General features: G+C 43.8%; 1 protein-coding gene across 1 annotated transcript in view; it reads right to left on the bottom strand.

Moving 5' to 3' along the window:
* The window catches only part of LOC126249436 (uncharacterized), a 780,472-nt gene that overhangs the window by 32,874 nt on the left and 724,338 nt on the right, over positions 1-23,260 (bottom strand). The window contains exon 8 of the mRNA XM_049951089.1: positions 5,237-5,356. Within this exon, the coding sequence (XP_049807046.1) occupies positions 5,237-5,356 (120 nt within the window). The remainder of the gene's footprint in view (positions 1-5,236; positions 5,357-23,260) is intronic.

The following is a 23,260-nucleotide window of genomic DNA, read 5'->3' as shown; positions in this document are numbered from 1 at the left end:
GTGAGTCATAATTTGCTTATATCTATTGCTTATTTCTATGTGTTACAAATTTTATTTAAGTTTACTGTCAAAGCATCTGAATAATGGTTTACTTACAAGTTCCTGCTTGAATATATTGTCTTCATATTTTTTGTAACGTAAATGTACCTCCAGTTATTTTAACCGATACATTTTATGCCCTTTATTTAGTCGATGTAGTATTTGACATTTTTCTGTGCTTTTTAAAGTATTGTATATGTGTGTGGCTATTGCTGACTTTGTGTGTGTGTTGAATGTGCGTATGTAGGCTTTAATGTGCTCTGTAGATCTGGTGTTGAAAACTCGACTTTTTTGTCCTAGGTAGAACATGGTACATTTGTACCTAGAAAACTGTAAATACATTTCTTGTGTAATCCAGAGTCTGAGTATGGGTCATGATTACGTTTTACGATATGCATTAGTTTTTGTTGTAGTTTAGTAGATGTAGAGAACCCAATTTTTACTTTGTAGTTTCTCAAAATCTTCTGTGATAAATTGTCAATGTATGGGTTGCTAGACATACATTTGTTTTTATCTTTTTTTGGCTTGTGTGATTTCTGTCTTGGTCTTTTTTCACTATGTCTATTACTGTGTCAACTATGATGTAAACACTGCCAACTGCAATCTGTTTCACTATGTTTATTTTCTGTTGCATGTTTTCTTGGTTCACATAGCATTGTTAGCCTGTTTATGGATGTTTGGGTGACATGATGTTGCAGACATTAAGGTGTTAGTCGTTGTGTTTTCCCTACGAATTTTGAATGTGCATATGTTGTGTCTGGTAATATTTAGGTCCAGATCAGTGACGCTTTTGTCTTGTTCATGTTACACTAGAAACGTAATTTTCTCATATAGGATATTGAAGCAGTTTTGAATATCTTTTATGTCTATGGCATCACCTTTCACTAGCAATAGTCTGTCATCTACATGTTGTTGTTGTTGTGGTCTTCAGTCCTGAGACTGGTTTGATGCAGCTATCCATGCTAATCTATCCTGTGCAAGCTCCTTCATCTCCCAGTACCTACTGCAACCTACATCCTTCTGAATCTGCTTAGTTTATTCATCTCTTGGTCTCCCTCTACGATTTTTACCCTCCACTCTGCCCTCCAGTGCTAAATTTGTGATCCCTTGATGCCTCAGGACATGTTCTACCAACCGATCGCTTCTTCTAGTCAAGTTGTGCCACAAACTTCTCTTCTCCCCAATCCTATTCAATACCTCCTCATTAGTTACGTGATCTACCCACCTCATCTTCAACATTCTTCTGTAGCACCACATTTCGAAAGCTTCTATTCTCTTCTTGTCCAAACTATTTATTCCCATGTTTCACTTCCATACATGGCTACACTCCATACAAATACTTTCAGAAACGACTTCCTGACACTTAAATCTATGCTCGATGTTAACAAATTTCTCTTCTTCAGAAACGCTTTCCTTGCCATTGCCAGTCTACATTTTATATCCTCTCTACTTCGACCATCATCAGTTATTTTGCTCCCCAAATAGCAAAACTCCTTTACTACTTTAAGTGTCTCATTTCCTAATCTAATTCCCTCAGCATCACCCAACTTAATTCGACTACATTCCATTATCCTCGTTTTGCTTTTGTTGATGTTCATCTTATATCCTCCTTTCAAGACACTGTCCATTCCGTTCAACTGCTCTTCCAAGTCCTTTGCTGTCTGACAGAATTACAATGTCATCAGCGAACCTCAAAGTTTTTATTTCTTCTCCTTGGATTTTAATACCTACTCCAACTTTTTCTTTTGTTTCCTTTGGCTCTGAGCACTATGGGACTTAACATCGGAGGTCATCAGTCCCCTAGAACTTAGAAATTCTAAACCTAAACTAACCTAAGGACATCACACACATCCATGCCCGAGGCAGGATTCGAACCTGCGACCGTAGCGGTCGCGCAGTTCCAGACTGTAGCGCCTAGAACCGCTCAGCCAGCTCGACCGGCTTTGTTTCCTTTACTGCTTGCTCAATATACAGATTGAATAACATCGGGGAGAGGCTACAACCCTGTCTCACTCCCTTCCCAACCACTGCTTCCCTTTCATGCCCCTCGACTCTTATAACTGCAATCTGGTTTTTGTACAAATTGTAAATAGCCTTTCGCTCCCTGCATTTTACGCCTGCCACCTTTAGAACCATATCTCCTGTAAAATTCAATTTACTTTAGGCAAGTCCTTGGCAGTTTAATAATTTTTGTTTCAAATGATTTACATGTATGTCACCTATGGTAAAATATATGTGATCCCTCTACTAGACAAAGACATGACTGATGTTCTGAATTGTTCAGTATTCCACATGAGAATATTACAGCTGAACATGAACGAGAAAAAGCATCAATTACCTGGAACTAAATAGTTCAAGACGGAACAACACATGCACATTAAAAAATCTGTAAGGAAAATTCAATGAATGACATCACAATTCCAACAACCTAATGTCAACCGAACATCCATGAAAAGGCAGCATACGAGTCAATTCTACATAGGGTGATTAAAATACCTTTGAACCAAGACAACATGCAACAAGAAATAGATATAGTGAAACAGTTTGCAGCTGCCAATGATGACAGTTTCATGGCAGTCGCAGTACTAGACAAAGTGAAGAAATATCCAGACACAAATCACACCACACAAAAAAGACAAGAAAAAATGTACGAGTACATTTAGCACCCCTACATAGGCAATATATCACGGAAGAATAAAATATTTTCAGAAATACAAATTAAAAATAATAAAGTACAATAAAACAAATACATAACATAAAGTGTAATAATAAACCATGGTCAGACGCTGCAATATGCAAAGTAACATGCCAGGAAGGGTCCATGTTCTACCTGAGACAAAAAGGCAGAGATTTCAACACCAGGTGCACAGAGCACATTAAAGCCTACACACACATCTACAACAGTAACACACGTATGAAATACAAAAGACCCATTTGGCAAAGTAGAGCAAAATGTCGAAGTACTCTAATGACTAAATAAAAGTCGTAAAATGGCGCTGTTAGAGGAACTGGAGATGTACTCACATTACAAAAAAATATGAAGATAAAACATTCAACAAGAAACTTGAAAGTGAATCAGTAAATTTCTTCAAATGCTTCGAAAGTATACTTAAATAAAATTAGTAACACATTGAAATAAGCACCACTGTAAATAGATATAAGCAAATTAAGATTCAGACTGTTAAGACAACTATTGCCTATACAGAAGTATACATGCCCTGTTGAAGACCCATACCAGTACCTCTGTTGACTACATCTAAAACATCTTTCTATCTGCTTGTTTATGTAAGTTTGTTATTGTCGATGTATACTGTGCACAGAAAATTGTGTGTTATGTTTAATATGTGTGAGACTCTCCACAAATTGACCACATGAAAACTGTAAGTACAAGTACTTCCAAATTGCGCCAGTATCCACACATTAGGCTAGATAATCAACTTAAAATGGTGGGTTCTTAATTTTTGGCAGTAAAGGCAACAGAGCAGTGCAAAACCTCACACACCAAAAACATTAACAAAAAATGGCATAGTATATAGAGAAAAACGCTCTTGAAAATGGCAATCATTTCCCAAAAGGCGTCGTCTGAAATACACATAAAAGAAGGTCATGACTGGTAGCAGGAAAGTTATTTATAAACAAACCATTTGTTTTCACAGTCGCTGGCTTTCACAAACCATTTGTAATGGATCATTTCAGAACATGATTTAGCGCCCGACACAACAGGCGTAAGAAATATGCTAAAACGGTACCTTTTGGATGGGGACTCAACTGACATTCAGCACCTGCTAAGTGCATGTTATTTCATAGGAATATGCTCCAGCAGCGGTGATGGACTATGGAAGATTAAATATGAATATGGATATCCTTATCACGTGATAGAGGTAGTGAAAAGTCTTTAGGAAAATACACGCATTTTAATAAATACAGGTAGAAATTGATCAGAAAAATAATTATTAACGAAGATGTTTGCCAATGGTGTAGACTATCACCTACTTTTAATATTTACATTGACTTCATTCTTCGTAATTGGAAAGATAAAGTAAACGAAGGAATTAAGATAACGACTGAGGAGTACATGAATGTACTTTTGTTTGGAAATGACGTCGTTATTGTTCAAAAGAATGAAGATGACTTCCAAAGCTCAATATACCAGCCGAATGGACTACACCAAAAACGCAACTTTAAAATTTCTAGTAATACAACGTACATAATGGCATTTCGAAGGAAATATCCAGTCAGATCAATAACTGTTTTGTAGACTTCAGTTTTAGAACAAGTCTCCCAAATCTCGTATTTAGGCTTGGCTATAAACTTTGATTTTGACTCTGATATTGAAAAGAAAGTACACAAAATACACGCTGTCTGTGGTGTCAGTTGCAGAAGATTGGGCCTTAAAGTTCAAAAAGAGACCATTAAGAAATTCTGTAAAGCGATGGCGGTTCCTGTGATATTTTATGGAAGCCAAAGTTGGTTACCACGAACAAGAAAAAGAAAACAAGACAGTAAAATTCAAACAGCAGAGATGAAGTTCCTAAGGAAGACTAAAGGCTGCACAACAAGAGACATGATTAGAGATGAAGATATTGGAATAAAATTAAATATTTTCAACATGAACGCAAAAATTTAAAAATGTCGTGAAGATTGAAGACAATACCTCATGTGAAAATCACAGAACTCCCAGGAGATCCTGAACTACAGGCCGAGTGGATACAGGTAACAGCCTATTCCTGATGATGATGATGAGAAGGAAGTTCCAATAATTTCCTGAGCGTACTCTGATTTACTGTTTGGTGCAAATGTGCCTGTTACCTGTATTATCACACCTCCAAGAGTGTACTGAAAACGTTGGGATTAAAGAGTAGCTGCGTGTTATGACTCTGTGCAGAAAACAATGTCTGTACATAACTGATACGTGGGATAAAGGTACAACGAAAAGCAGATCTATTACCCGACCACGGAATTATTGCACTTGGCAGATATCATAAAGATGTCGTGACGTTAGTGTAAATAAATACAGTGGTGACTACGGAAAACGTATCGCTCTGTCAATGCTTTCAGAGCAGTTATGCACATAGTATCAACCACTGTTACGCGCTGGCTCACGATAAACTGACCGAAGTACCTTCGATCCCAGGTGCAATAGTATTGTAGTCGACTAATATAAGTCTGCTCTGCGATGCAAGTGGCGGAAACCTACCTTTAGACATCATGTAGCCATAGTCACACTTATATTCAGCAGTAGCATTTATAGTTGTCAACCCGTTAGTAGTCTCGCCCTCGGCGTGGGGATACTTGTCCGGAGAACCGCAGGTAATCTCTGCAAAATAAAAATTTTCCTCTAAATAAACATTAAGAACTGGAAAAGTTAAGCAGGTATAAAATCTCTGAGTTACTGATGTGTTTTACAAAAGGAAAGCTGCATTTAAAAGTGCACTGTGTGTACCCCCACCTCAAAGAATATTGAAACTTCCTGGCAGATTAAAACTGTGTGCCGAACCTTTGCCTATTGCGGGCAAGTGCTCTACCGTCTGAGCTATCCAAGCATGACTCACGACTCGTCTCCACAGCTTCAGTTCTGCCAGAATCTCGTGTCCTACCTTCAAAACTTCACAGAAGCTCTTCTGCGAACCTGCAGAACTAGCACTCCTGGAAGAAAGGATATTGCAGAGACATGGCTTAACCACAGCCTTGGGGATGTTTCCAAAATGAGATTTTCACTGTGCAGCGGAGTGTGCGCTAATATGAAACTTCCTGGCAGATTAAAACTGTGTTCGCAGAAGAGCTTCTGTGAAGTTTGGAAGGTTGGAGACGAGGTGAAAGGGTCCTGTAGCCACCTTTCATTGCCAACTCTCGTAGTGGTCAAGTCGGCAATGAGGTTTCCGCTACTTGTGAGAAATCCACCTGCGTTAGGTTGGTGGCGGAAATGGCATCCTGGGGTTTTCCGGTCCACGCGGAGCGTGGAAGAGACTGGAGAAGCGGGAGGCAGTCTGCCGCCGGTACGGGAAGCGTACACAGCTGTGCTCCAGTCGAAGAAGGGTGAGTTGGACTGACCGCGTGGCGCGTTGTCACATAGAGAGGGGAGCTTTTAGCTTTTGGTCTCGAATTTCGTCTTATAAAGATTTACTTGCTGGGTTACAGCACGGAATGCAAGGCTTTTGTAGACTTTCAGTTTGATTCCCAATGCAGTCTTGACTTTGATCCGTGAGAGGAACGCAGCACAAAGGAGCTGCATATGTTGAAGTGCCCTCGGTTCAGTGTGAATGTTTATGTGCCTACAACTGTGTGTGTATGCTTCTAATCTTTTCCGGATCTTGGTAATTTTTGTGTATTTGTGAATTTTCTTTGTCTCATGTGATTAAAATTTGGCCACGGTCCATAGAAATTGTCTCCGCGGACCGAGTGGGCACGCGAGTCTGTTATGAAACGTATAGTATTTCACAAGCAATTGTACATAGTTAGCATGCAACAGCAGTCTATAGATGCACTACATCAATGTTTTAAGGAATAAATAATTTTGCCTTCAATCTTATCTTGTGTACCGATGTTACGTCGCCGTTACCTTCGCCATTTACCTTGCAGTTTTCCTTGTTGGCCCACCTATAGCGTTTCCATGTGCACAGGTGTAGTGATTAGTGTCCCTTTTTTTTATCTGAAACAAATGCTCTGGAATAGATCGTGTTTTCACGAATCTTGCTGCAGGCTGCACTTACGCATGGTGTTCACGCCCTATTTACTTTACTCAATATTTGATTCACGGGAAGAATGCCTGGATCATATTGATAACTACATCCCATTCTTTATCAATGACTTTACAATGAATGTTCTTTTGTGAGTTTTTCTTATTAATAAATTAAGTAATTTTCCGACTCAGTGCTACCTCTTCTTTGTCGTGTGGCTAGAGTTGGTGGCGACCCTATCTTTTATATTGATTTCAGTGTCAAGTAGCATTTTCCTATTCAAAGTGCGCGTGGAGCTTTTAGCTATCAGGATACTTCAAAGGGCGCTTCATGCTTCTTGCACATAGCGTCCTTTTATTCACGCTACCTAGATTCACAACCTAATGAGTATGGTAGGAACGATGTTTTCACGAGCGCGGTGAAAAGGTGTATTGCTGGTGCGGGAGCCTCGGAAGCGAATCGTATGGAACTGTGTCGCGTTCTGAGAAGCCATTCCCGAGTATTTTCGGATTCACTGGGGCAATTGATGGATTTCTGTACCGCTTTACGGTGCGCGAGCATATTCCTTTCTTTGTTAAGCCCTACCCCATCCCACTGGTGCACAAGAGCAGTGTGGTAGCCGAAATAAGTAGGATGCTGAAGCAGGGTATAATAGAGCGAGCTAGGAGTTCATACAACTCGCCATTACTCGTTGTGCCAAAGCGGGACAAGTCCGTGCGTTTGGTGTTGGACTCGCGGCAAATAAATACGGTAATCATGTCTGAGACAGATAGGCCAGAAGGATTGGAGGAACTGCTGCAAAGGTTTCATGGCGTGAAAGTTTTGTCATCCGTTGACCTCCGAATCTGCTATTGGCAAATTATGCTCGATTCGTCTTGCAGGCAATACACTGCCTTCCTCTGCTATGGGAGCTGCTACCAGTTTAAACGTCTCCCTTTCGGGTTGAATGTTTCTTCAGCCGCCTTCATAAGAGGCCTGAATAGCATACTACCTGACGACGTAAGAGCGCGCGTAACTGTGTATGTGGACGACATTCTAATTGCAGAGAAGTCATGGGAGGAACACAACCGGGTTCTAAATCGATTGCTCGAAGTATTCGAGAAAGCGGGGGTGACCGTGAATCTGGACAAATCCCAGTTCGGGCGTGAAAGCATAAAGTTTCTGGGTCATATTGTGTCGGCGGATGGAATTCATCCGAATCCCGAAAAAATTTCAGCAATTGCGGAGTGCGCAACGCCCACGTCAAAGCGTCAGCTCAGGGGTTATTTGGGGCTTTGCAATTTCTACAAGAGATTTATAAATCTCAATGTTTTGTCCACCCCTTGTTTATGTGCACTGACGGGTAAGAACACCGTTTGGATGTGGGACGAACAAGCACAGAGCGAATTTGACGAATTAAAGAATGCACTCGTTAACGCTCCATTGCTCGCCCATCCGTATTTTAATCAGGAGTTTTGCCTGATGACAGATAGTTCACTGACGGGGCTGGGAGCGGTGTTGTTCCAGACGGATGGTGGAAAGGACCCGTCCACCTGGAAAACTATCTCGTTCGCCAGCCGTGTGCTCTCGCGGAGTGAACGGAACTACTCTGTCACGGAGCTTGAAGCCCTGGCGATTGTCTGGGCATTCAAGAAATTCCGTTACTATTTGTTCGGGCGCACGACCAGGGTGTACAGTGACCACCGAGCACTACAATTCCTAATGAGCGCCAAAATCAATCACGGTAGACTCGGACGGTGGACGGTGTTCCTCCAGGAATACCACTTCACGATAGAGTACATTCAGGGGCACAAGAACATCATTTCTGATGCTCTATCTCGGATGCCTATCGGGCTCACCCATGCTGAGGATAACGCTATTGATGAAAACAATTTCAGTGTGTTATACCTTCAAAATGTGGCATTCGAGAATTATATCACTTCGTCACTAGGCAATATCGGGGCGGAACAAGACAAGGACGAAGTCTTGCGTGACATCAAAGAGAAATGGCATGATAAATCCCACGCGGCCATCAGGCAGTATTATATTATCCGGAATGGCATCCTATTTAAGAGGCGAGCTCTGGATGACTCCAGGTGGCTGTTAGCGATTCCGGAGGAACTGGTGAACAAGCTCGTGTGGTACGTGCATTTGAGCTACGGTCACTTTGGTGCGAGGAAATGCTTGGAGAAGCTGCGGGAAACCTGTTACTTTAATAATATGCTTCGGCGTATACGTAAAGTAATTAGGGTATGCTAGCCCTGTCAGCAAGCCAAGCCGCCCACTGTGTCGTTTGCCGCACCAATACACGCGATCGTTCCCAATAAACTCAGGGATCTCGCAGCAGTAGATCTATTCGGTCCGCTAGTGCGTTCTAGGAACGGATTTGCGTACATTTTTGTGGCAGTAGAGCTGACGTCAAAATTCGTCTGCCTCACCCCGCTGCGTAGGGCCCCCGAGAAGGCAGTAGCTGCCGCGTTCGCAAATCACTTCTTACGGGAGGTTGGCACTGTGAAGCGTGTGATTTCGGACAACGGGCCACAATTCAGGTCACGTCACTGGGAGCATATGCTTCGGAGAAAGCGAGTGAAACCGATCTTTATCTCCCTTTTCTGCCCTTCAGCAAATCCTTGTGAAAGGTGGATGAAGGAGATTGGAAAATTGTGTAGGTTATACTGCCACCGTGACCACCGGACGTGGGACACGAAACTAGCCGGTTTCCAGAACATACTAAATGAGTTGCCAAATTCCTCGACGAAGTTGCCACCGATTCTGGTCCTGAAAAACAAGGAGCCTCCGAGTAAAATAAAAGAGGTGGTTCCCTGGCCAGTAGAACCCAGGTTACGAAGATCTGCAATTGAGGAGCTTGCCCTGAAAAATATAAAGAGTGCCGCCGAGGCTCGGATAAGAACCTACAAAAAGAAGGTGCGGAATATAACTTTTCACGTGGGCCAGAAAGTACTTGTACGCTCGCACAAGCTCTCTAATAAACGGGCTGGGTTGTCAAAGAAGTTCCTCTTCTTATTCAACGGGCCGTACAGAATCAAGCGGATTCCACATCCGAATGCGCTTGAAGTAGAAACACTCCGCTCTCGAAAGTCGAAGGGCCTGCACCACATCTCCAACGTAAAACCTTACATTGAATAAGAAGCAGAAGATCTTGCCCCTCGGAGTTCGGAATGACGTATTGCCCATATGCTTTTTCGCACTCATTCTTTTGTGAGTAAAATTACAGTGCATGTTTTCCAATGTTTTGATTCACACTGGTGTGATTAAAATTAAAGTGTACATTTTCTGTGTATTGTAAAGGGTCCCCCAATATGTGTGTAGTTATTTCTTCTTGTCAGCAGAAAGGATTAGTGTTGTGCAGTTTCAAAACATCTGAATGTGAATGATTATGAGGCTCATATGAAGCGTTTCCTATTACAGTAAGATGGCTTTCGTTCTTTGATGACTAAAAAGGTATCGGGTGTGTTGGCGTGGCGAGTCAATGGTCGTAAGGTAATTCTTGATGATAAATTACAGTTTTAGTGTTCTTATTCCCCTTAGGTGAGCATGATTCAGTGAGATTTTTCAAATGTACTGCGATGTTAATGAAGCAACTGGGTGACTTGTAGCTGAAGGACTTGTGTATGAAGGGAGATTAATAGTGTTTGATTTTCAGGGTTGCCATCTTATAAGATATTTGGAAAGTGTAACTTGCCGTCACATACTACTAGGTACGGTTGAGGACACCAGGGTGTGAAACCCCAGGAGATGTATATGGAGACAGCTTATAAACTCAAGCAGCTTGATATTTAATGGAGAATCAATGCGACTACCTCCAAGCTAAAATAACATGACGGTAGGTGAGGACCCCTGGGGACATGTGGTGAGTAAGTGTGTAATCATTATGAGTATCTTATGATAGCAGTAAGTTGGGTACTCATGGCCCTGGACAATGGATTTCTTTTGACAGTATTTTTTATGTACTTATAGGACGAAGTGTTTATGTGTTTGCTAATAGGATAGGATGATTTTTATTTTCATTTTTATGCCCACTGACCTTTTGCATTAGTCTGATGAATAGATGTTGAAACATTTACCATTCCAGATGTGACTTGAATGAACCTTCTGTGTCTTATTAATCATAACTTTTATTATGCAATGTCCATAGAAAAGAAGTCTCGGAAATTTTTCACAGATCAGCAAACATGTTCTGCAAACCTTGGAGGAACAGTCAATGAACAACGATATGGGTATTGGTGTTGAAAGGAATATTTTGTTTATAAGTGGGAATTGTAGTCGGGCTATATGGTGATGGTGACTAGTACGAGCTGTGTAGATTGTGTGTGAGAGCGTAGTTAGGAGCAGGTAGAGTTTTGTGTCTGTAGCTAGCAGCGGCGCCAAATCCTATCCAAATCCTGACCAAACCTTGTACAAGATCTACCCTGAATGATTGACAGCAGATGTAATGCTGGAACTATATTTTATAAAAAGGATTTTTTGTTTGTTTGAATATTGGTTATTTAATTTTCTTCATTGTTTTTTTATTAGTAATGTTAAGAAGGCCCTTTTTGTCAAGTTAATTTTGGGCACTATTCCATGTATTGATCAGGAGTGAGAAACTCCGAAGATTTTGTGGTAATCTGTACACATGATATTTTGTAACGATCCCTGTGAGCGCAGTTCTTAAGTGGGTGCAAGGCCGCCTAGGGAGCCTCCGCATCAGAAAGCACAGGGCTTGGTCCACCGGCAGGCGTTGCCGAACCCTGGTATCAACGGCGAAGCAGTGATGCGGCGAGCGGTCACAGCTGTTTCCCCGTCAGAGGGGAGGGGATGCTGGTCTTCCCCCAGGCGCAGGCTCACACCGGAGCCCGCAGGCGTGTCACCACGGCAGCGCCAGCTGATGGCCGGCGTTCCACCCCATGCGCTAGTCATCTGACAAGCGAAAGGGAAAGTATGACGCACACCAGGCGAGGCCGCCGATCCCTGAGCGCCGCTAGTCCAGACGGCTGCTGCGGTGAGGTAACGCCCACTGCCCGGAGGGACGCGGGTCCCACCACTGACGCATCAGCTGAGACGGTGCAAAGAGGTGATAAGCGGGTCTCAAGCCCGACACCCGCACGAGTTTACGTCGACCTCGATGCGACGCAGAAGAGCGCGTGTCTCCCCATTGACACGACAGGAGACGGGGGCGTGTGTCGGTAAAACACATTCCACCACAACACACGGACGACGACCGCCAAGCCGCCTTCTCGATGATGAGGCAGGGCCCACAAGTGGCGATTTCCTGCAAATCTGCAACGCCGAACCATCCCACAGTATGGACGCAGAGGGTGGAAACGGGCACGAGGCAACGTCACGGGGTGCTGTCTAGGATGAACAACCTGGGTTACAACGGACGTTACAATCAACGCCGCTGCGAACTCCCCAGTTCAGTGTTGTGGTCCCCTAGTAGCTTATCCTCCAAGTCGCCTTTAGAAGAGACGCCCACCCCAGCACCTAAAGAGAATACCCAGTGAAACAACCATGTGGCGAAACTGAAAAATGACAGCGTGTCAACGAGTTGATTTCTGGATGTGTTTTTGTACTCATGTCTTATTTTCCATAGGTGATTATTTACCAGCTGTCATACCATTGGGTTCATTAATGATTTTGTATCACTGTATTTGTTGTGAATATTGTATTTTGCACTTTCACTTGCATGTTTTTATATATGTCAGCACCAGATGATACTGCTTTGGTTCGTGATAATGATTTTGCATCATTGTATTTGTTTATATATTTATATATACACTCCTGGAAATGGAAAAAAGAACACATTGACACCGGTTTGTCAGACCCACCATACTTGCTCCGGACACTGCGAGAGGGCTGTACAAGCAATGATCACACGCACGGCACAGCGGACACACCAGGAACCGCGGTGTTGGCCGTCGAATGGCGCTAGCTGCGCAGCATTTGTGCACCGCCGCCGTCAGTGTCAGCCAGTTTGCCGTGGCATACGGAGCTCCATCGCAGTCTTTAACACTGGTAGCATGCCGCGACAGCGTGGACGTGAACCGTATGTGCAGTTGACGGACTTTGAGCGAGGGCGTATAGTGGGCATGCGGGAGGCTGGGTGGACGTACCGCCGAATTGCTCAACACGTGGGGCGTGAGGTCTCCACAGTACATCGATGTTGTCGCCAGTGGTCGGCGGAAGGTGTACGTGCCCGTCGACCTGGGACCGGACCGCAGCGATGCATGGATGCACGCCAAGACCGTAGGATCCTACGCAGTGCCGTAGGGGACCGCACCGCCACTTCCCAGCAAATTAGGGACACTGTTGCTCCTGGGGTATTGGCGAGGACCATTCGCAACCGTCTCCATGAGGCTGGGCTACGGTCCCGCACACCGTTAGGCCGTCTTCCGCTCACGCCCCAACATCGTGCAGCCCGCCTCCAGTGGTGTCGCGACAGGCGTGAATGGAGGGACGAATGGAGACGTGTCGTCTTCAGCGATGAGAGTCGCTTCTGCCTTGGTGCCAATGATGGTCGTATGCGTGTTTGGCGCCGTGCAGGTGAGCGCCACAATCACGACTGCATACGACCGAGGCACACAGGGCCAACACCCGGCATCATGGTGTGGGGAGCGATCTCCTACACTGGCCGTACACCACTGGTGATCGTCAAGGGGACACTGAATAGTGCACGGTACATCCAAACCGTCATCGAACCCATCGTTCTACCATTCCTAGACCGGCAAGGGAACTTGCTGTTCCAACAGGACAATGCACGTCCGCATGTATCCCGTGCCACCCAACGTGCTCTAGAAGGTGTAAGTCAACTACCCTGGCCAGCAAGATCTCCGGATCTGTCCCCCATTGAGCATGTTTGGGACTGGATGAAGCGTCGTCTCACGCGGTCTGCACGTCCAGCACGAACGCTGGTCCAACTGAGGCGCCAGGTGGAAATGGCATGGCAAGCCGTTCCACAGGACTACATCCAGCATCTCTACGATCGTCTCCATGGGAGAATAGCAGCCTGCATTGCTGCGAAAGGTGGATATACACTGTACTAGTGCCGACATTGTGCATGCTCTGTTGCCTGTGTCTATGTGCCTGTGGTTCTGTCAGTGTGATCATGTGATGTATCTGACCCCAGGAATGTGTCAATAAAGTTTCCCCTTCCTGGGACAATGAATTCACGGTGTTCTTATTTCAATTTCCAGGAGTGTATTATGTACCTGTTCACCTATGTCTCTATGTTAACTTTTGATAATTGGTTAAAGCAATTTTAAAATAATATCTCATGGTTCTGGTCGTAGTAGGTCAGATGACATGATGTTAGCGTAGTATATCACGCTTAATTTAATTTGTTCTGTTTGCTTTGCGGACCGCATGAGGTCACAATTATTGACTAAGGTCAGATAAAGCTCACTTGGATATAAGAGATTAATCAACTCCTTTGTGCTGCTGTTTACTGTTGCAATTGTTACTCGTTAGGGTATATTTGTTTCGAAGACTGTTGGCGAATCTCCTAGCATGGCGAGAAAATTCGCGGCACAGTCTTCTCCGGGACGTTTGCGGTGATGAAAGGGTCCTGTAGCCACCTTTCATTGCCAACTCTCGTAGTGGTCAAGTCGGAAAAGAGGTTTCCGCTACTTGTGAGAAATCCACCTGCGTTAGGTTGGTGGCGGAAATGGCATCCTGGGGTTTTCCGGTCCACGCGGAGCGTGGAAGAGGCTGGAGAAGCGGGAGGCAGTCTGCCGCCGGTACGGGAAGCGTACACAGCTGTGCTCCAGTCGAAGAAGGGTGAGTTGGACTGACCGCGTGGCGCGTTGTCACATACAGAGGGGAGCTTTTAGCTTTTGGTCTCGAATTTCGTCTTATAAAGATTTACTTTCTGGGTTACAGCACGGAATGCAAGGCTTTTGTAGACTTTCAGTTTGATTCCCAATGCAGTCTTGACTTTGATCCGTGAGAGGAACGCAGCACAAAGGAGCTGCATATGTTGAAGTGCCCTCGGTTCAGTGTGAATGTTTATGTGCCTACAACTGTGTGTGTATGCTTCTAATATTTTCCAGATCTTGGTAATTTTTGTGTATTTGTGAATTTTCTTTGTCTCATGTGATTAAAATTTGGCCACGGTCCATAGAAATTGTCTCCGCGGACCGAGTGGGCACGCGAGTCTGTTATGAAACGTATAGTATTTCACAAGCAATTGTACGTAGTTAGCATGCAACAGCAGTCTATAGATGCACTACATCAATGTTTTAAGGAATAAATAATTTTGCCTTCAATCTTATCTTGTGTACCGATGTTACGTCGCCGTTACCTTCGCCATTTACCTTGTAGTTTTCCTTGTTGGCCCACCTATAGCGTTTCCATGTGCACAGGTGTAGTGATTAGTGTCCCTTTTTTTATCTGAAACAAATGCTCTGGAATAGATCGTGTTTTCACGAATCTTGCTGCAGGCTGCACTTACGCATGGTGTTCACGCCCTATTTACTTTACTCAATATTTGATTCACGGGAAGAATGCCTGGATCATATTGATAACTACATCCCATTCTTTATCAATGACTTTACAATGAATGTTCTTTTGTGAGTTTTTCTTATTAATAAATTAAGTAATTTTCCGACTCAGTGCTACCTCTTCTTTGTCGTGTGGCTAGAGTTGGTGGCGACCCTATCTTTTATATTGATTTCAGTGTCAAGTAGCATTTTCTTATTCAAAGTGCGCGTGGCTCTTTTAGCTATCAGGATACATTCAAAGGGCGCTTCATGCTTCTTGCACATAGCGTCCTTTTATTCACGCTACTTACAGAGGTACTGGCAGAATTGAAGCTGTGGGGAAGGGTCGTGAGTCGAGCTTGGGTAGTACAGATGGTAGAGTATTTGCCCGCCAAAGGCAAAGGTCGAATCTCGATCCTGCACACAGTTCTAATCTGCCAGGAAGTTTCATATCAGCGCACACTCCACTGCAGAGTGAAAATCTCATTCTCAAAGAGTATTAATTTGTTCGTATTCCAGATGGGGTTTCATTCCGTATGACAGTAGTTTTATACTCCCTTAAGAAAATAAATTAATTTTATATGGTATTCCTAACATTTCCCTACTTTTTGTGCCCATAACGAAGTCGGTTTATCTAGGAGCTGTATATTTACTGGAACCGCATACTACGAGGGTTGCTCGGAAAGTAAGGAACGATCGGTCGCGAAATGGAAACCACAGTGAAAATCAAAACTGTTTTCTTTGCACATTTAGCTACACCTTCCAGGTAATTCTCTGCAGAGTCACCGCTCCGACTTCAACATTTGTCGGAGCGTTATACCAAATTTCAAACACCATCGTCATAGAAGGCTGTGCTTTTCGATAATACTCTACGCTGGTGTATAGCGCGTATCCTGCGCCCAAGTGTTGTCTTCGTATCCAGCGTTTCATGTGAACAGAGATGATACTCAGGACGAGCCAATTAGGGCTGTGTTGTGGGTGATCGAACACTTCCCACAGAAAAGGCTGCAGGAGCGTCTTCACTGCCCCTGCAGTGTGGCTAAGAATTGCCATGGAGAAGGAAGGGCGTGGCAGTTGTGTTAGGTGGGCTGCATTCATTAAGGCGAAGCGTCTCAGCGGGCCCTCCTACTTGGCTGGAGACATTGTTGTTCTAGCCACTCTTACTCGCTCACAGTGCGCTCACAACTGAAAAGAGCGTCTCGATGCCATCGACGGGCATACTAGAGACACTGCCCAAAACGTCTGTGAAAAGCCTCGTCGGATTTTCACAGTGGTTTCCATTTCGGGAGCGATCGTTCCTCACTTTCTGAATAACCCTCTTATTATTGTATCAGGAGGAGTCCAGCAAAGATATGCGAAAAACATTTATTCGTTTGAAAGTCAGTCAGGAAACCTTTGCGTACAGCATAGCCTACTGCTTTATTTGTACACAGATACGTTTGCTAAGTCGCGATGATACGTTCAATCCTGCACATGTGAAGGATAGCAGTTCCTGTCTCGTACGGTTTATTGCAGGTACAGTGTGAGAGACGTGTTTCTTTTTTGCAATAGGTACAGACCTGTTGCTAATGGCAAACATGTCGGTGTGGAAGAACAGCATATTTCCAAAAGATTCACCCAATTCAACAAAATTATAACTTCAACATGAATGAGGACAGACGTATGTGGTAAATTGGAATTTATGCATCGACACTAGAAGTTTTAACGTGGTAGTTTATGCAGCTGCCGATAGGACTCATCCTAGTGCAGGTTTCTCGTTCGTTATCTCTTGTGCGTCGACTAGAGACTGACGATAGCACAGCAACAAATGATGGTTTACGATCTCCTGTACAGCAGTTGCAATTCAGTTACAGCTGTGCGCCGTGATTTTCATGTGCTGTGGGACACTGCACGTCTTACAGTCGAAGCTTTCGACGATGACAGCTGTAGGTTCAAGAGACTGGTAGTTTACGCAAGGGGCAGTCCACAGATCGCCCCCAAAATATTATGTATTTCGGGCCAATTCCCAAAAAAATATTTGCGACCTGTTCCTCATTGTGGCGAAGATGGTTAGATGAGTCACATACTTGCATATGTTGGAGTTATGGCTTTTTCCTCAGTCTCGAGGACAATCGGAAGATTTAATTTTTGAACGAGACGAAGCGCAAGAGCTCTGGAACCTGCATGCAAGAGCGTTTCTTAACGATGAGCTGCCTCAGCAATAGATCTCACCGTGGACTATTGGCCTCCTAGGTCGCCTGGTATCACGGTATACGATGTTTTGTGTAATTTAGTGAAAGACTCCACCTATGTACCGTCCCTTCTATAAGCCCCGCATAACTACAACAAGGTTGCACTAACGCCGGACATGCTCGCAAATATATGGGAAGAGTTTGACTACCGCCTGGGTGTTTGTCGTGTGTCCAGTGGAGGTCACATTGAACACTTGTGAAAAGGAAGTGGCAACTTCGATTCCAAAGGAAACTGAAAAGAGCACCCCCAGATCGTACGTGAATGCATAAGTCATATCCTTGTAATAACGGATAGTTCTTTTTAAACTAAAAAGTTTGTAACCACTTACTTAAGTTAATATTCGCACTGTATATTCCTCTTTAAAGTGAATAAACACTATAAGGTGAACACTAGGCTACACCCACGATAAGAGCATGACAAACTGCCTTTCACAAGAGTAAATTTTATTTAATGTTGTAACACTAGCGTCTGAAGCATAGATAATGAAAAGTTTCAGTTGTATAATACACACAAAATATGACTTAAACAGTGTGGTATTCCATACAGTCTCTTAAGAAGCGCCTGAGGGCTACTCACTACTTAAGAAACATTAACAGCAAATTGTAACAGTAATTTTACAGTCAATTAGTCGCTTTCTCATACTGCATCGAGAACTCGTCAATAGTCCCTTCGGTTTGACAAGCTTGTGGCACATCCTAAAGCATTTATCCCTGAAACGCTGAAACGTGCTTATACAGTAACTGCTCAGTCAGGCGGTACTGTTCCCCCACCTTGTGTTTCCCACCATTTACTTCATAACCGAGGTAAAACTGAGGTTGTGGCGATAAAGACGTCGTAACTTAAATACATATCTGCGGCATCCGTCGCGTCCACCTGCAGCATAGGCATCACGCATGACAGAATACAGATTCGGGGTGCCTTCATCACAGAGAGTGAAAAGAAAGCAGATATTTACGGTACGACCGAGGCCGTTACTGGAGACGAAAATACAGCCTCCTGTCTCAGCTAACGGCCGCTAGGGCCCACTACCCGAGCACAGCGGATCGACAGCAGAGCCAAAGGTCGCGATCAACAATCGGACTATTTTCCTACGCCACTCTCGTGGTCGAAAATATTCCCGGAAGATCCATCCGCCAACCGGCCTTATAAGCCAGCGCACCACCGGCTTGAAGGCACTTCACATGTCAGTGTGTACTCCTCTAGGCTCTGTGTTGTCTCCCATACTTTTTAACATTTATGTTAACGATATGCCAGTCCTCCCGCATTGCCACCTGCCGCAATACGCTGATGATACGGCGCTCTATACCAACTACCGCAACACAGACCAGCTCATTGCTCGCCACCAAGGCAGGTGAACGCGATAGTGACCTGGTGTCGTTCCAACAAGATTGTCCTCAATGCCGCCAAAACTACGGCAATCTACTTCACTAATCGGTGCGCCATCCACCGCCACATCACTATTGCAGACGTCCAGGTCCCATGGTCCTATGATACCAAATACCAGCTGGCCGTAGGCCGAGTGGTTCTAGGCGCTAAGGTCTGGAACCGCGCGACCACTACGGTCGCAGGTTCGAATCCTGCCTCGGGCATGGATGTGTGTGATGTCCTTAGGTTAGTTAGGTTTAAGTAGTTCTACGTTCTAGGGGACTGATGACCTCAGAAGTTAAGTCCCATACTGCTCAGAGCCATTTGAACCAAATACCAAGGTGTCCGGATGGATAAAAATCTGCTCTTCCATCGCCATGCAGAATATGTAACCCAAAAATGACTCAACCTAATAAAAGCGTTGTACCCAATGTTCACCAGCAGGGAACAATCTCGGACATTAATAAATGGTTTAAAGCCAACTTACTGACATTAAGCCACCCGGAGTGGCCGAGCGGTTCTAGGCGCTACAGTCTGGAACCGCTCTACCGCTACGGTCGCAGGTTCGAATCCTGCCTCGGACATGGGTGTCTGTGATGTCCTTAGGTTAGTTAGGTTTAAGTAGTTCTAAGTTCTAGGGGACTGACGACCTCAGCAGTTAAGTCCCATAGTGCTCAGAGCCATTTTTGAACTGACATTAAACTTCGAAAAGACTCACTATATGCAATTCAGAACCTGTAAGAGGTTTCCACCCAGCATATGCATAATGTATGAAGAAGAGCAGATAGAAGAGGTTGACAGTCTTAAATTACTGGGATTACAACTTGATAATAAATTCAGTTGGGAGGAGCACACCATAGAAATGCAAAAAATGGCTCTGAGCACTATGGGACTCAACTGCTGTGGTCATAAGTCCCCTAGAACTTAGAACTACTTAAACCTAACTAACCTAAGGACAGCACACAACACCCAGCCATCACGAGGCAGAGAAAATCCCTGACCCCGCCGGGAATCGAACCCGGGAACCCGGGCGTGGGAAGCGAGAACGCTACCGCACGACCACGAGATGCGGGCATAGAAATGCAGAAACGCCTTAACAACTCTGTATTTGCAATTCGAGTGTTAGCAGACATAGGTGACATAAAAATGAAAAAGCTTGCATACTTTGCCTACTTTCATTCCATAATGTCATATGGTATAATATTTTGGGGTAACTCTTCAAGTCAAACAAAAGTTTTCAGAGTCAAAAAGCGTGTAATACGTATTATATATACAATACCAGGAGCAAAAATGATCTGCACAAGGAATTAAAAAGCACTTACTTTCGGTCAGAAAGGGGTCCACTACTCAGGAACACTCATCTTCAATAATTTGCCAGCAAACATAAAAAATTTAGTTACAAATAAAGATCAGGTTAAAAGGAGCCTGAAAAACTTACTAGTGGCCAACTCCTTCTACTCCATTGACGAATTTTTTAATAGAAACAAATGATGTATTGTACATACTCATACTATTAGTCTTGTTATTTCAGCTTAAAAAATGATGTATTGTATATACTCATACTATTAGTATTGTTATTTCAGCTTAAAAAAATTGACGTGTTCCACATCCACGAGGATCTCCTCAGCACGGATCATACAGCCATGCAATAAGTTTCAAATATACTGAGAAACAGTCCTCCCAGCAGTACTCAACAGGTGTTCTACGTGGGGGAACAACCAGTATCTCAAATCTCAAGCCCATTCAAAACCAGCAAAACCGCTTCCTCTACATAATCCTACATGCACACAGAAGTCCATCCACGAAAACGGTAGCACTTCGCGCGCGCGCGCCACACACACACACAGGGAAAAAAGGCTGGATATATGCACGATCTAGCAACATTGTAGGATATGGAAGTGCATGGAGGAAACACCGTTACTCTTCGCGAGCCGTTACGGAGCTGTGTGTGTTAGTGGCCCAGTGACAACGGCATGGTAGCTCGGCGTGTTCTGTCATGAAAAACAAAAAAGAAAACTTAGTGAAATATTCAACGATGAGCTTCAAGGGGTCTCGTGACGTCCGCCCATACCAAATGACAAGAGCAAAGACGAACAAACTGAAAAAAAAAAAATTATAAATGTAGCGTAATGCAGATATAAAGTAGTGGCTTTGAGACCCCTCGATGTCTTATTTTTCTAAATTGTATTTCTGGTGACTATTGAAATTATGTCTGATGAAACCTCACAGATAACTCGCTTCACTGTCTAACCCACCAGTAATAGCAAAAACTTCCAGAAGTAATTCCTCCAAACAGCAGAACGGTTCTCGCTCGAGAGTTTCCTCGTCCTACAGTGGCCACGCGCTACACGCCATCCGCCGCCTAACGCCAGACGCCGTCCGACCAAATGAACGGTGCACGGTGCTGTGAGTGTATTATTAATTGCCATTTTCTTATTTGTAATTCTGGTATTTGTCTTGCAGCTACTTACTGGATTTTGCATGTTTGAAACTTACTAACTGTGGTGTGCGTACTGTAATACCTTCGGTACACACACCATCAAATTATTTGACTTGTCGCTCTAACGAAGTAGGCGAGTGTCAGCAATATGGCTCGTGGTCTTATCGTGGCGTGTTTATCTTCTGCCGTTAGGTCAGACGATAGAAATGCCACTTGCACGCTTAGAGTAGCAGATTGACAGTGACCAACTTTAAACAGAACTTGATTAATTTTCACACACATTTATTAAAATAGTAACAAGCATAAACCTTATATAACTTGATTCTGGATGCTATTTACAATTGACAATCTGAAGTTCCTTTGGTCTTGGTACGTTAATCTTATTCTCACATATTTCTGATACTTGACAAAGTGTCTATACATTTCTCTTCATGGCTATGTACAGGAAAATGATAATCTTATTGGGCGCAGACTGAAACTTGACTATAGACTGGTACAGACAAATGCAGACTGGTACAGACTAATGCAGACTGACTAATCAGAGGTCTGTACACTCGTTATAATACCTCGCGCGTTCAGGTATCACTGCGCGAGTGTGATCCGCGAGGAGAAAAGGTTCTACGTTAGCAGCAATCTCATTGGCTGCGTTACATATTAATACGCGGATCGGCGGAAGCAGAATTTGGTCCGTCTCTAAGGCAGCGCTATCTCGTAGTGCGGAGACGGACGAGCGCTGCGCCTGTGCTGTTGTGCTTAGTGGGGCGCGCTCTAGTGGGAAAGTTGTGTACGCGCTGACTACGCGGAACTATGTACACAACGCTAACACTGTTCGAGAGATGTAAAATAGAATCGCAAGTGGAAAAGCTGTAACCTTAGTGACATATTATTCGCTATGTGTTTAATAGAGGGGTGAATGCAAGAGAGGCAAGTCGGAACCTCTACACTGTGTGTGGAGCGTGCGCTTTTGGGAAACAAGTCAGAAAAGGATTTTATTGTTTCTAGAAAGATTGTTCTTGCATGATTGACTTTCCACATTCAGGAAACCTGGATGACAGACATATGTGATTAACTGCGAGCATTTAAACGTCGTGCGACATTTGCATTCAGTAGTAAAGGTTCATAATTCGGGTGTAGGAGCACTGCTTTCTTTAATTCAATGCAACAAAAGTCATGGGATGACTATTGCTGCATTTTTGGTTGAACTTCATCAGTTGTCTCACTGAAAATTTCTATGCGGGATTGTTATTGGTGATGAGTTATGATGAGTTATAATGAGTTTATATAAATTAGTCCGCCTCGGTAGCTGCACGTTCAGCATGGCTTATTGCTATCCGAAGGGACCGGGTTCGATTCCCTGCCGGGTCGGAGGTTTTCTTCACTTGTGACCGGCTGTTTTGTGGTCCTTACGTTCGTATCGTCGTAACTGACAAGAAAATCGTCTCCCACATACGTTCGTCTCGTTTTGCCATTACTGAGATGGTTCAGTGGGCACGACCCGAAAGCCAACATATGCTAATCGAGCAAAGAGCGGTCTCAACATAGGCTAATACATTGCATCCGGTGCCTCAAAAAGGGTTTTGCGCAATACAATCTCCTCCCCAGGGGCGTGTCAGTCGCAAATTTTGTTGCTAATAAATAAAACACTTCATGGAGGTATGTTCCGCCTATGTAATTAAATGAAAAGCTGTTTGTTCTTTGCCATACGCGTTTCGCTTCTTTTCCTTACAGAGCATCTTCAGTGGCCTGTAATAGATGTTTCCTTTTATACTTACAATAAATGTATTATGTAGTAGTTACAGTATATTAGTATGTTACATTTTATCATGTTTTTCTCTTGTTTTTCAGGTTAGAAACAACTTTTGTAGCACGAATTTCGTGTGGGTAAATTATCGTTTGTTGTTACTTATGATTTCCAGTGTTGTTAGTCCATATGTCTGGTTCTGGAGACGTCTTCATTCGGTTCCCGTGCTCCAGTTGGCCGATGTCCGTCCGTTTTTCACCGACATTTGTTACTTCAGATCACGTGCTCTTTTCATTTTGTGATTAACATG

The sequence above is a fragment of the Schistocerca nitens genome, chromosome 3 (assembly GCF_023898315.1).
Source record: "Schistocerca nitens isolate TAMUIC-IGC-003100 chromosome 3, iqSchNite1.1, whole genome shotgun sequence".
NCBI classification, from domain to species: domain Eukaryota; kingdom Metazoa; phylum Arthropoda; class Insecta; order Orthoptera; family Acrididae; genus Schistocerca; species Schistocerca nitens.
The sequence above is the reverse complement of the archived record's forward strand: the minus strand, read 5'-3'. Positions and strand labels throughout refer to the sequence as shown.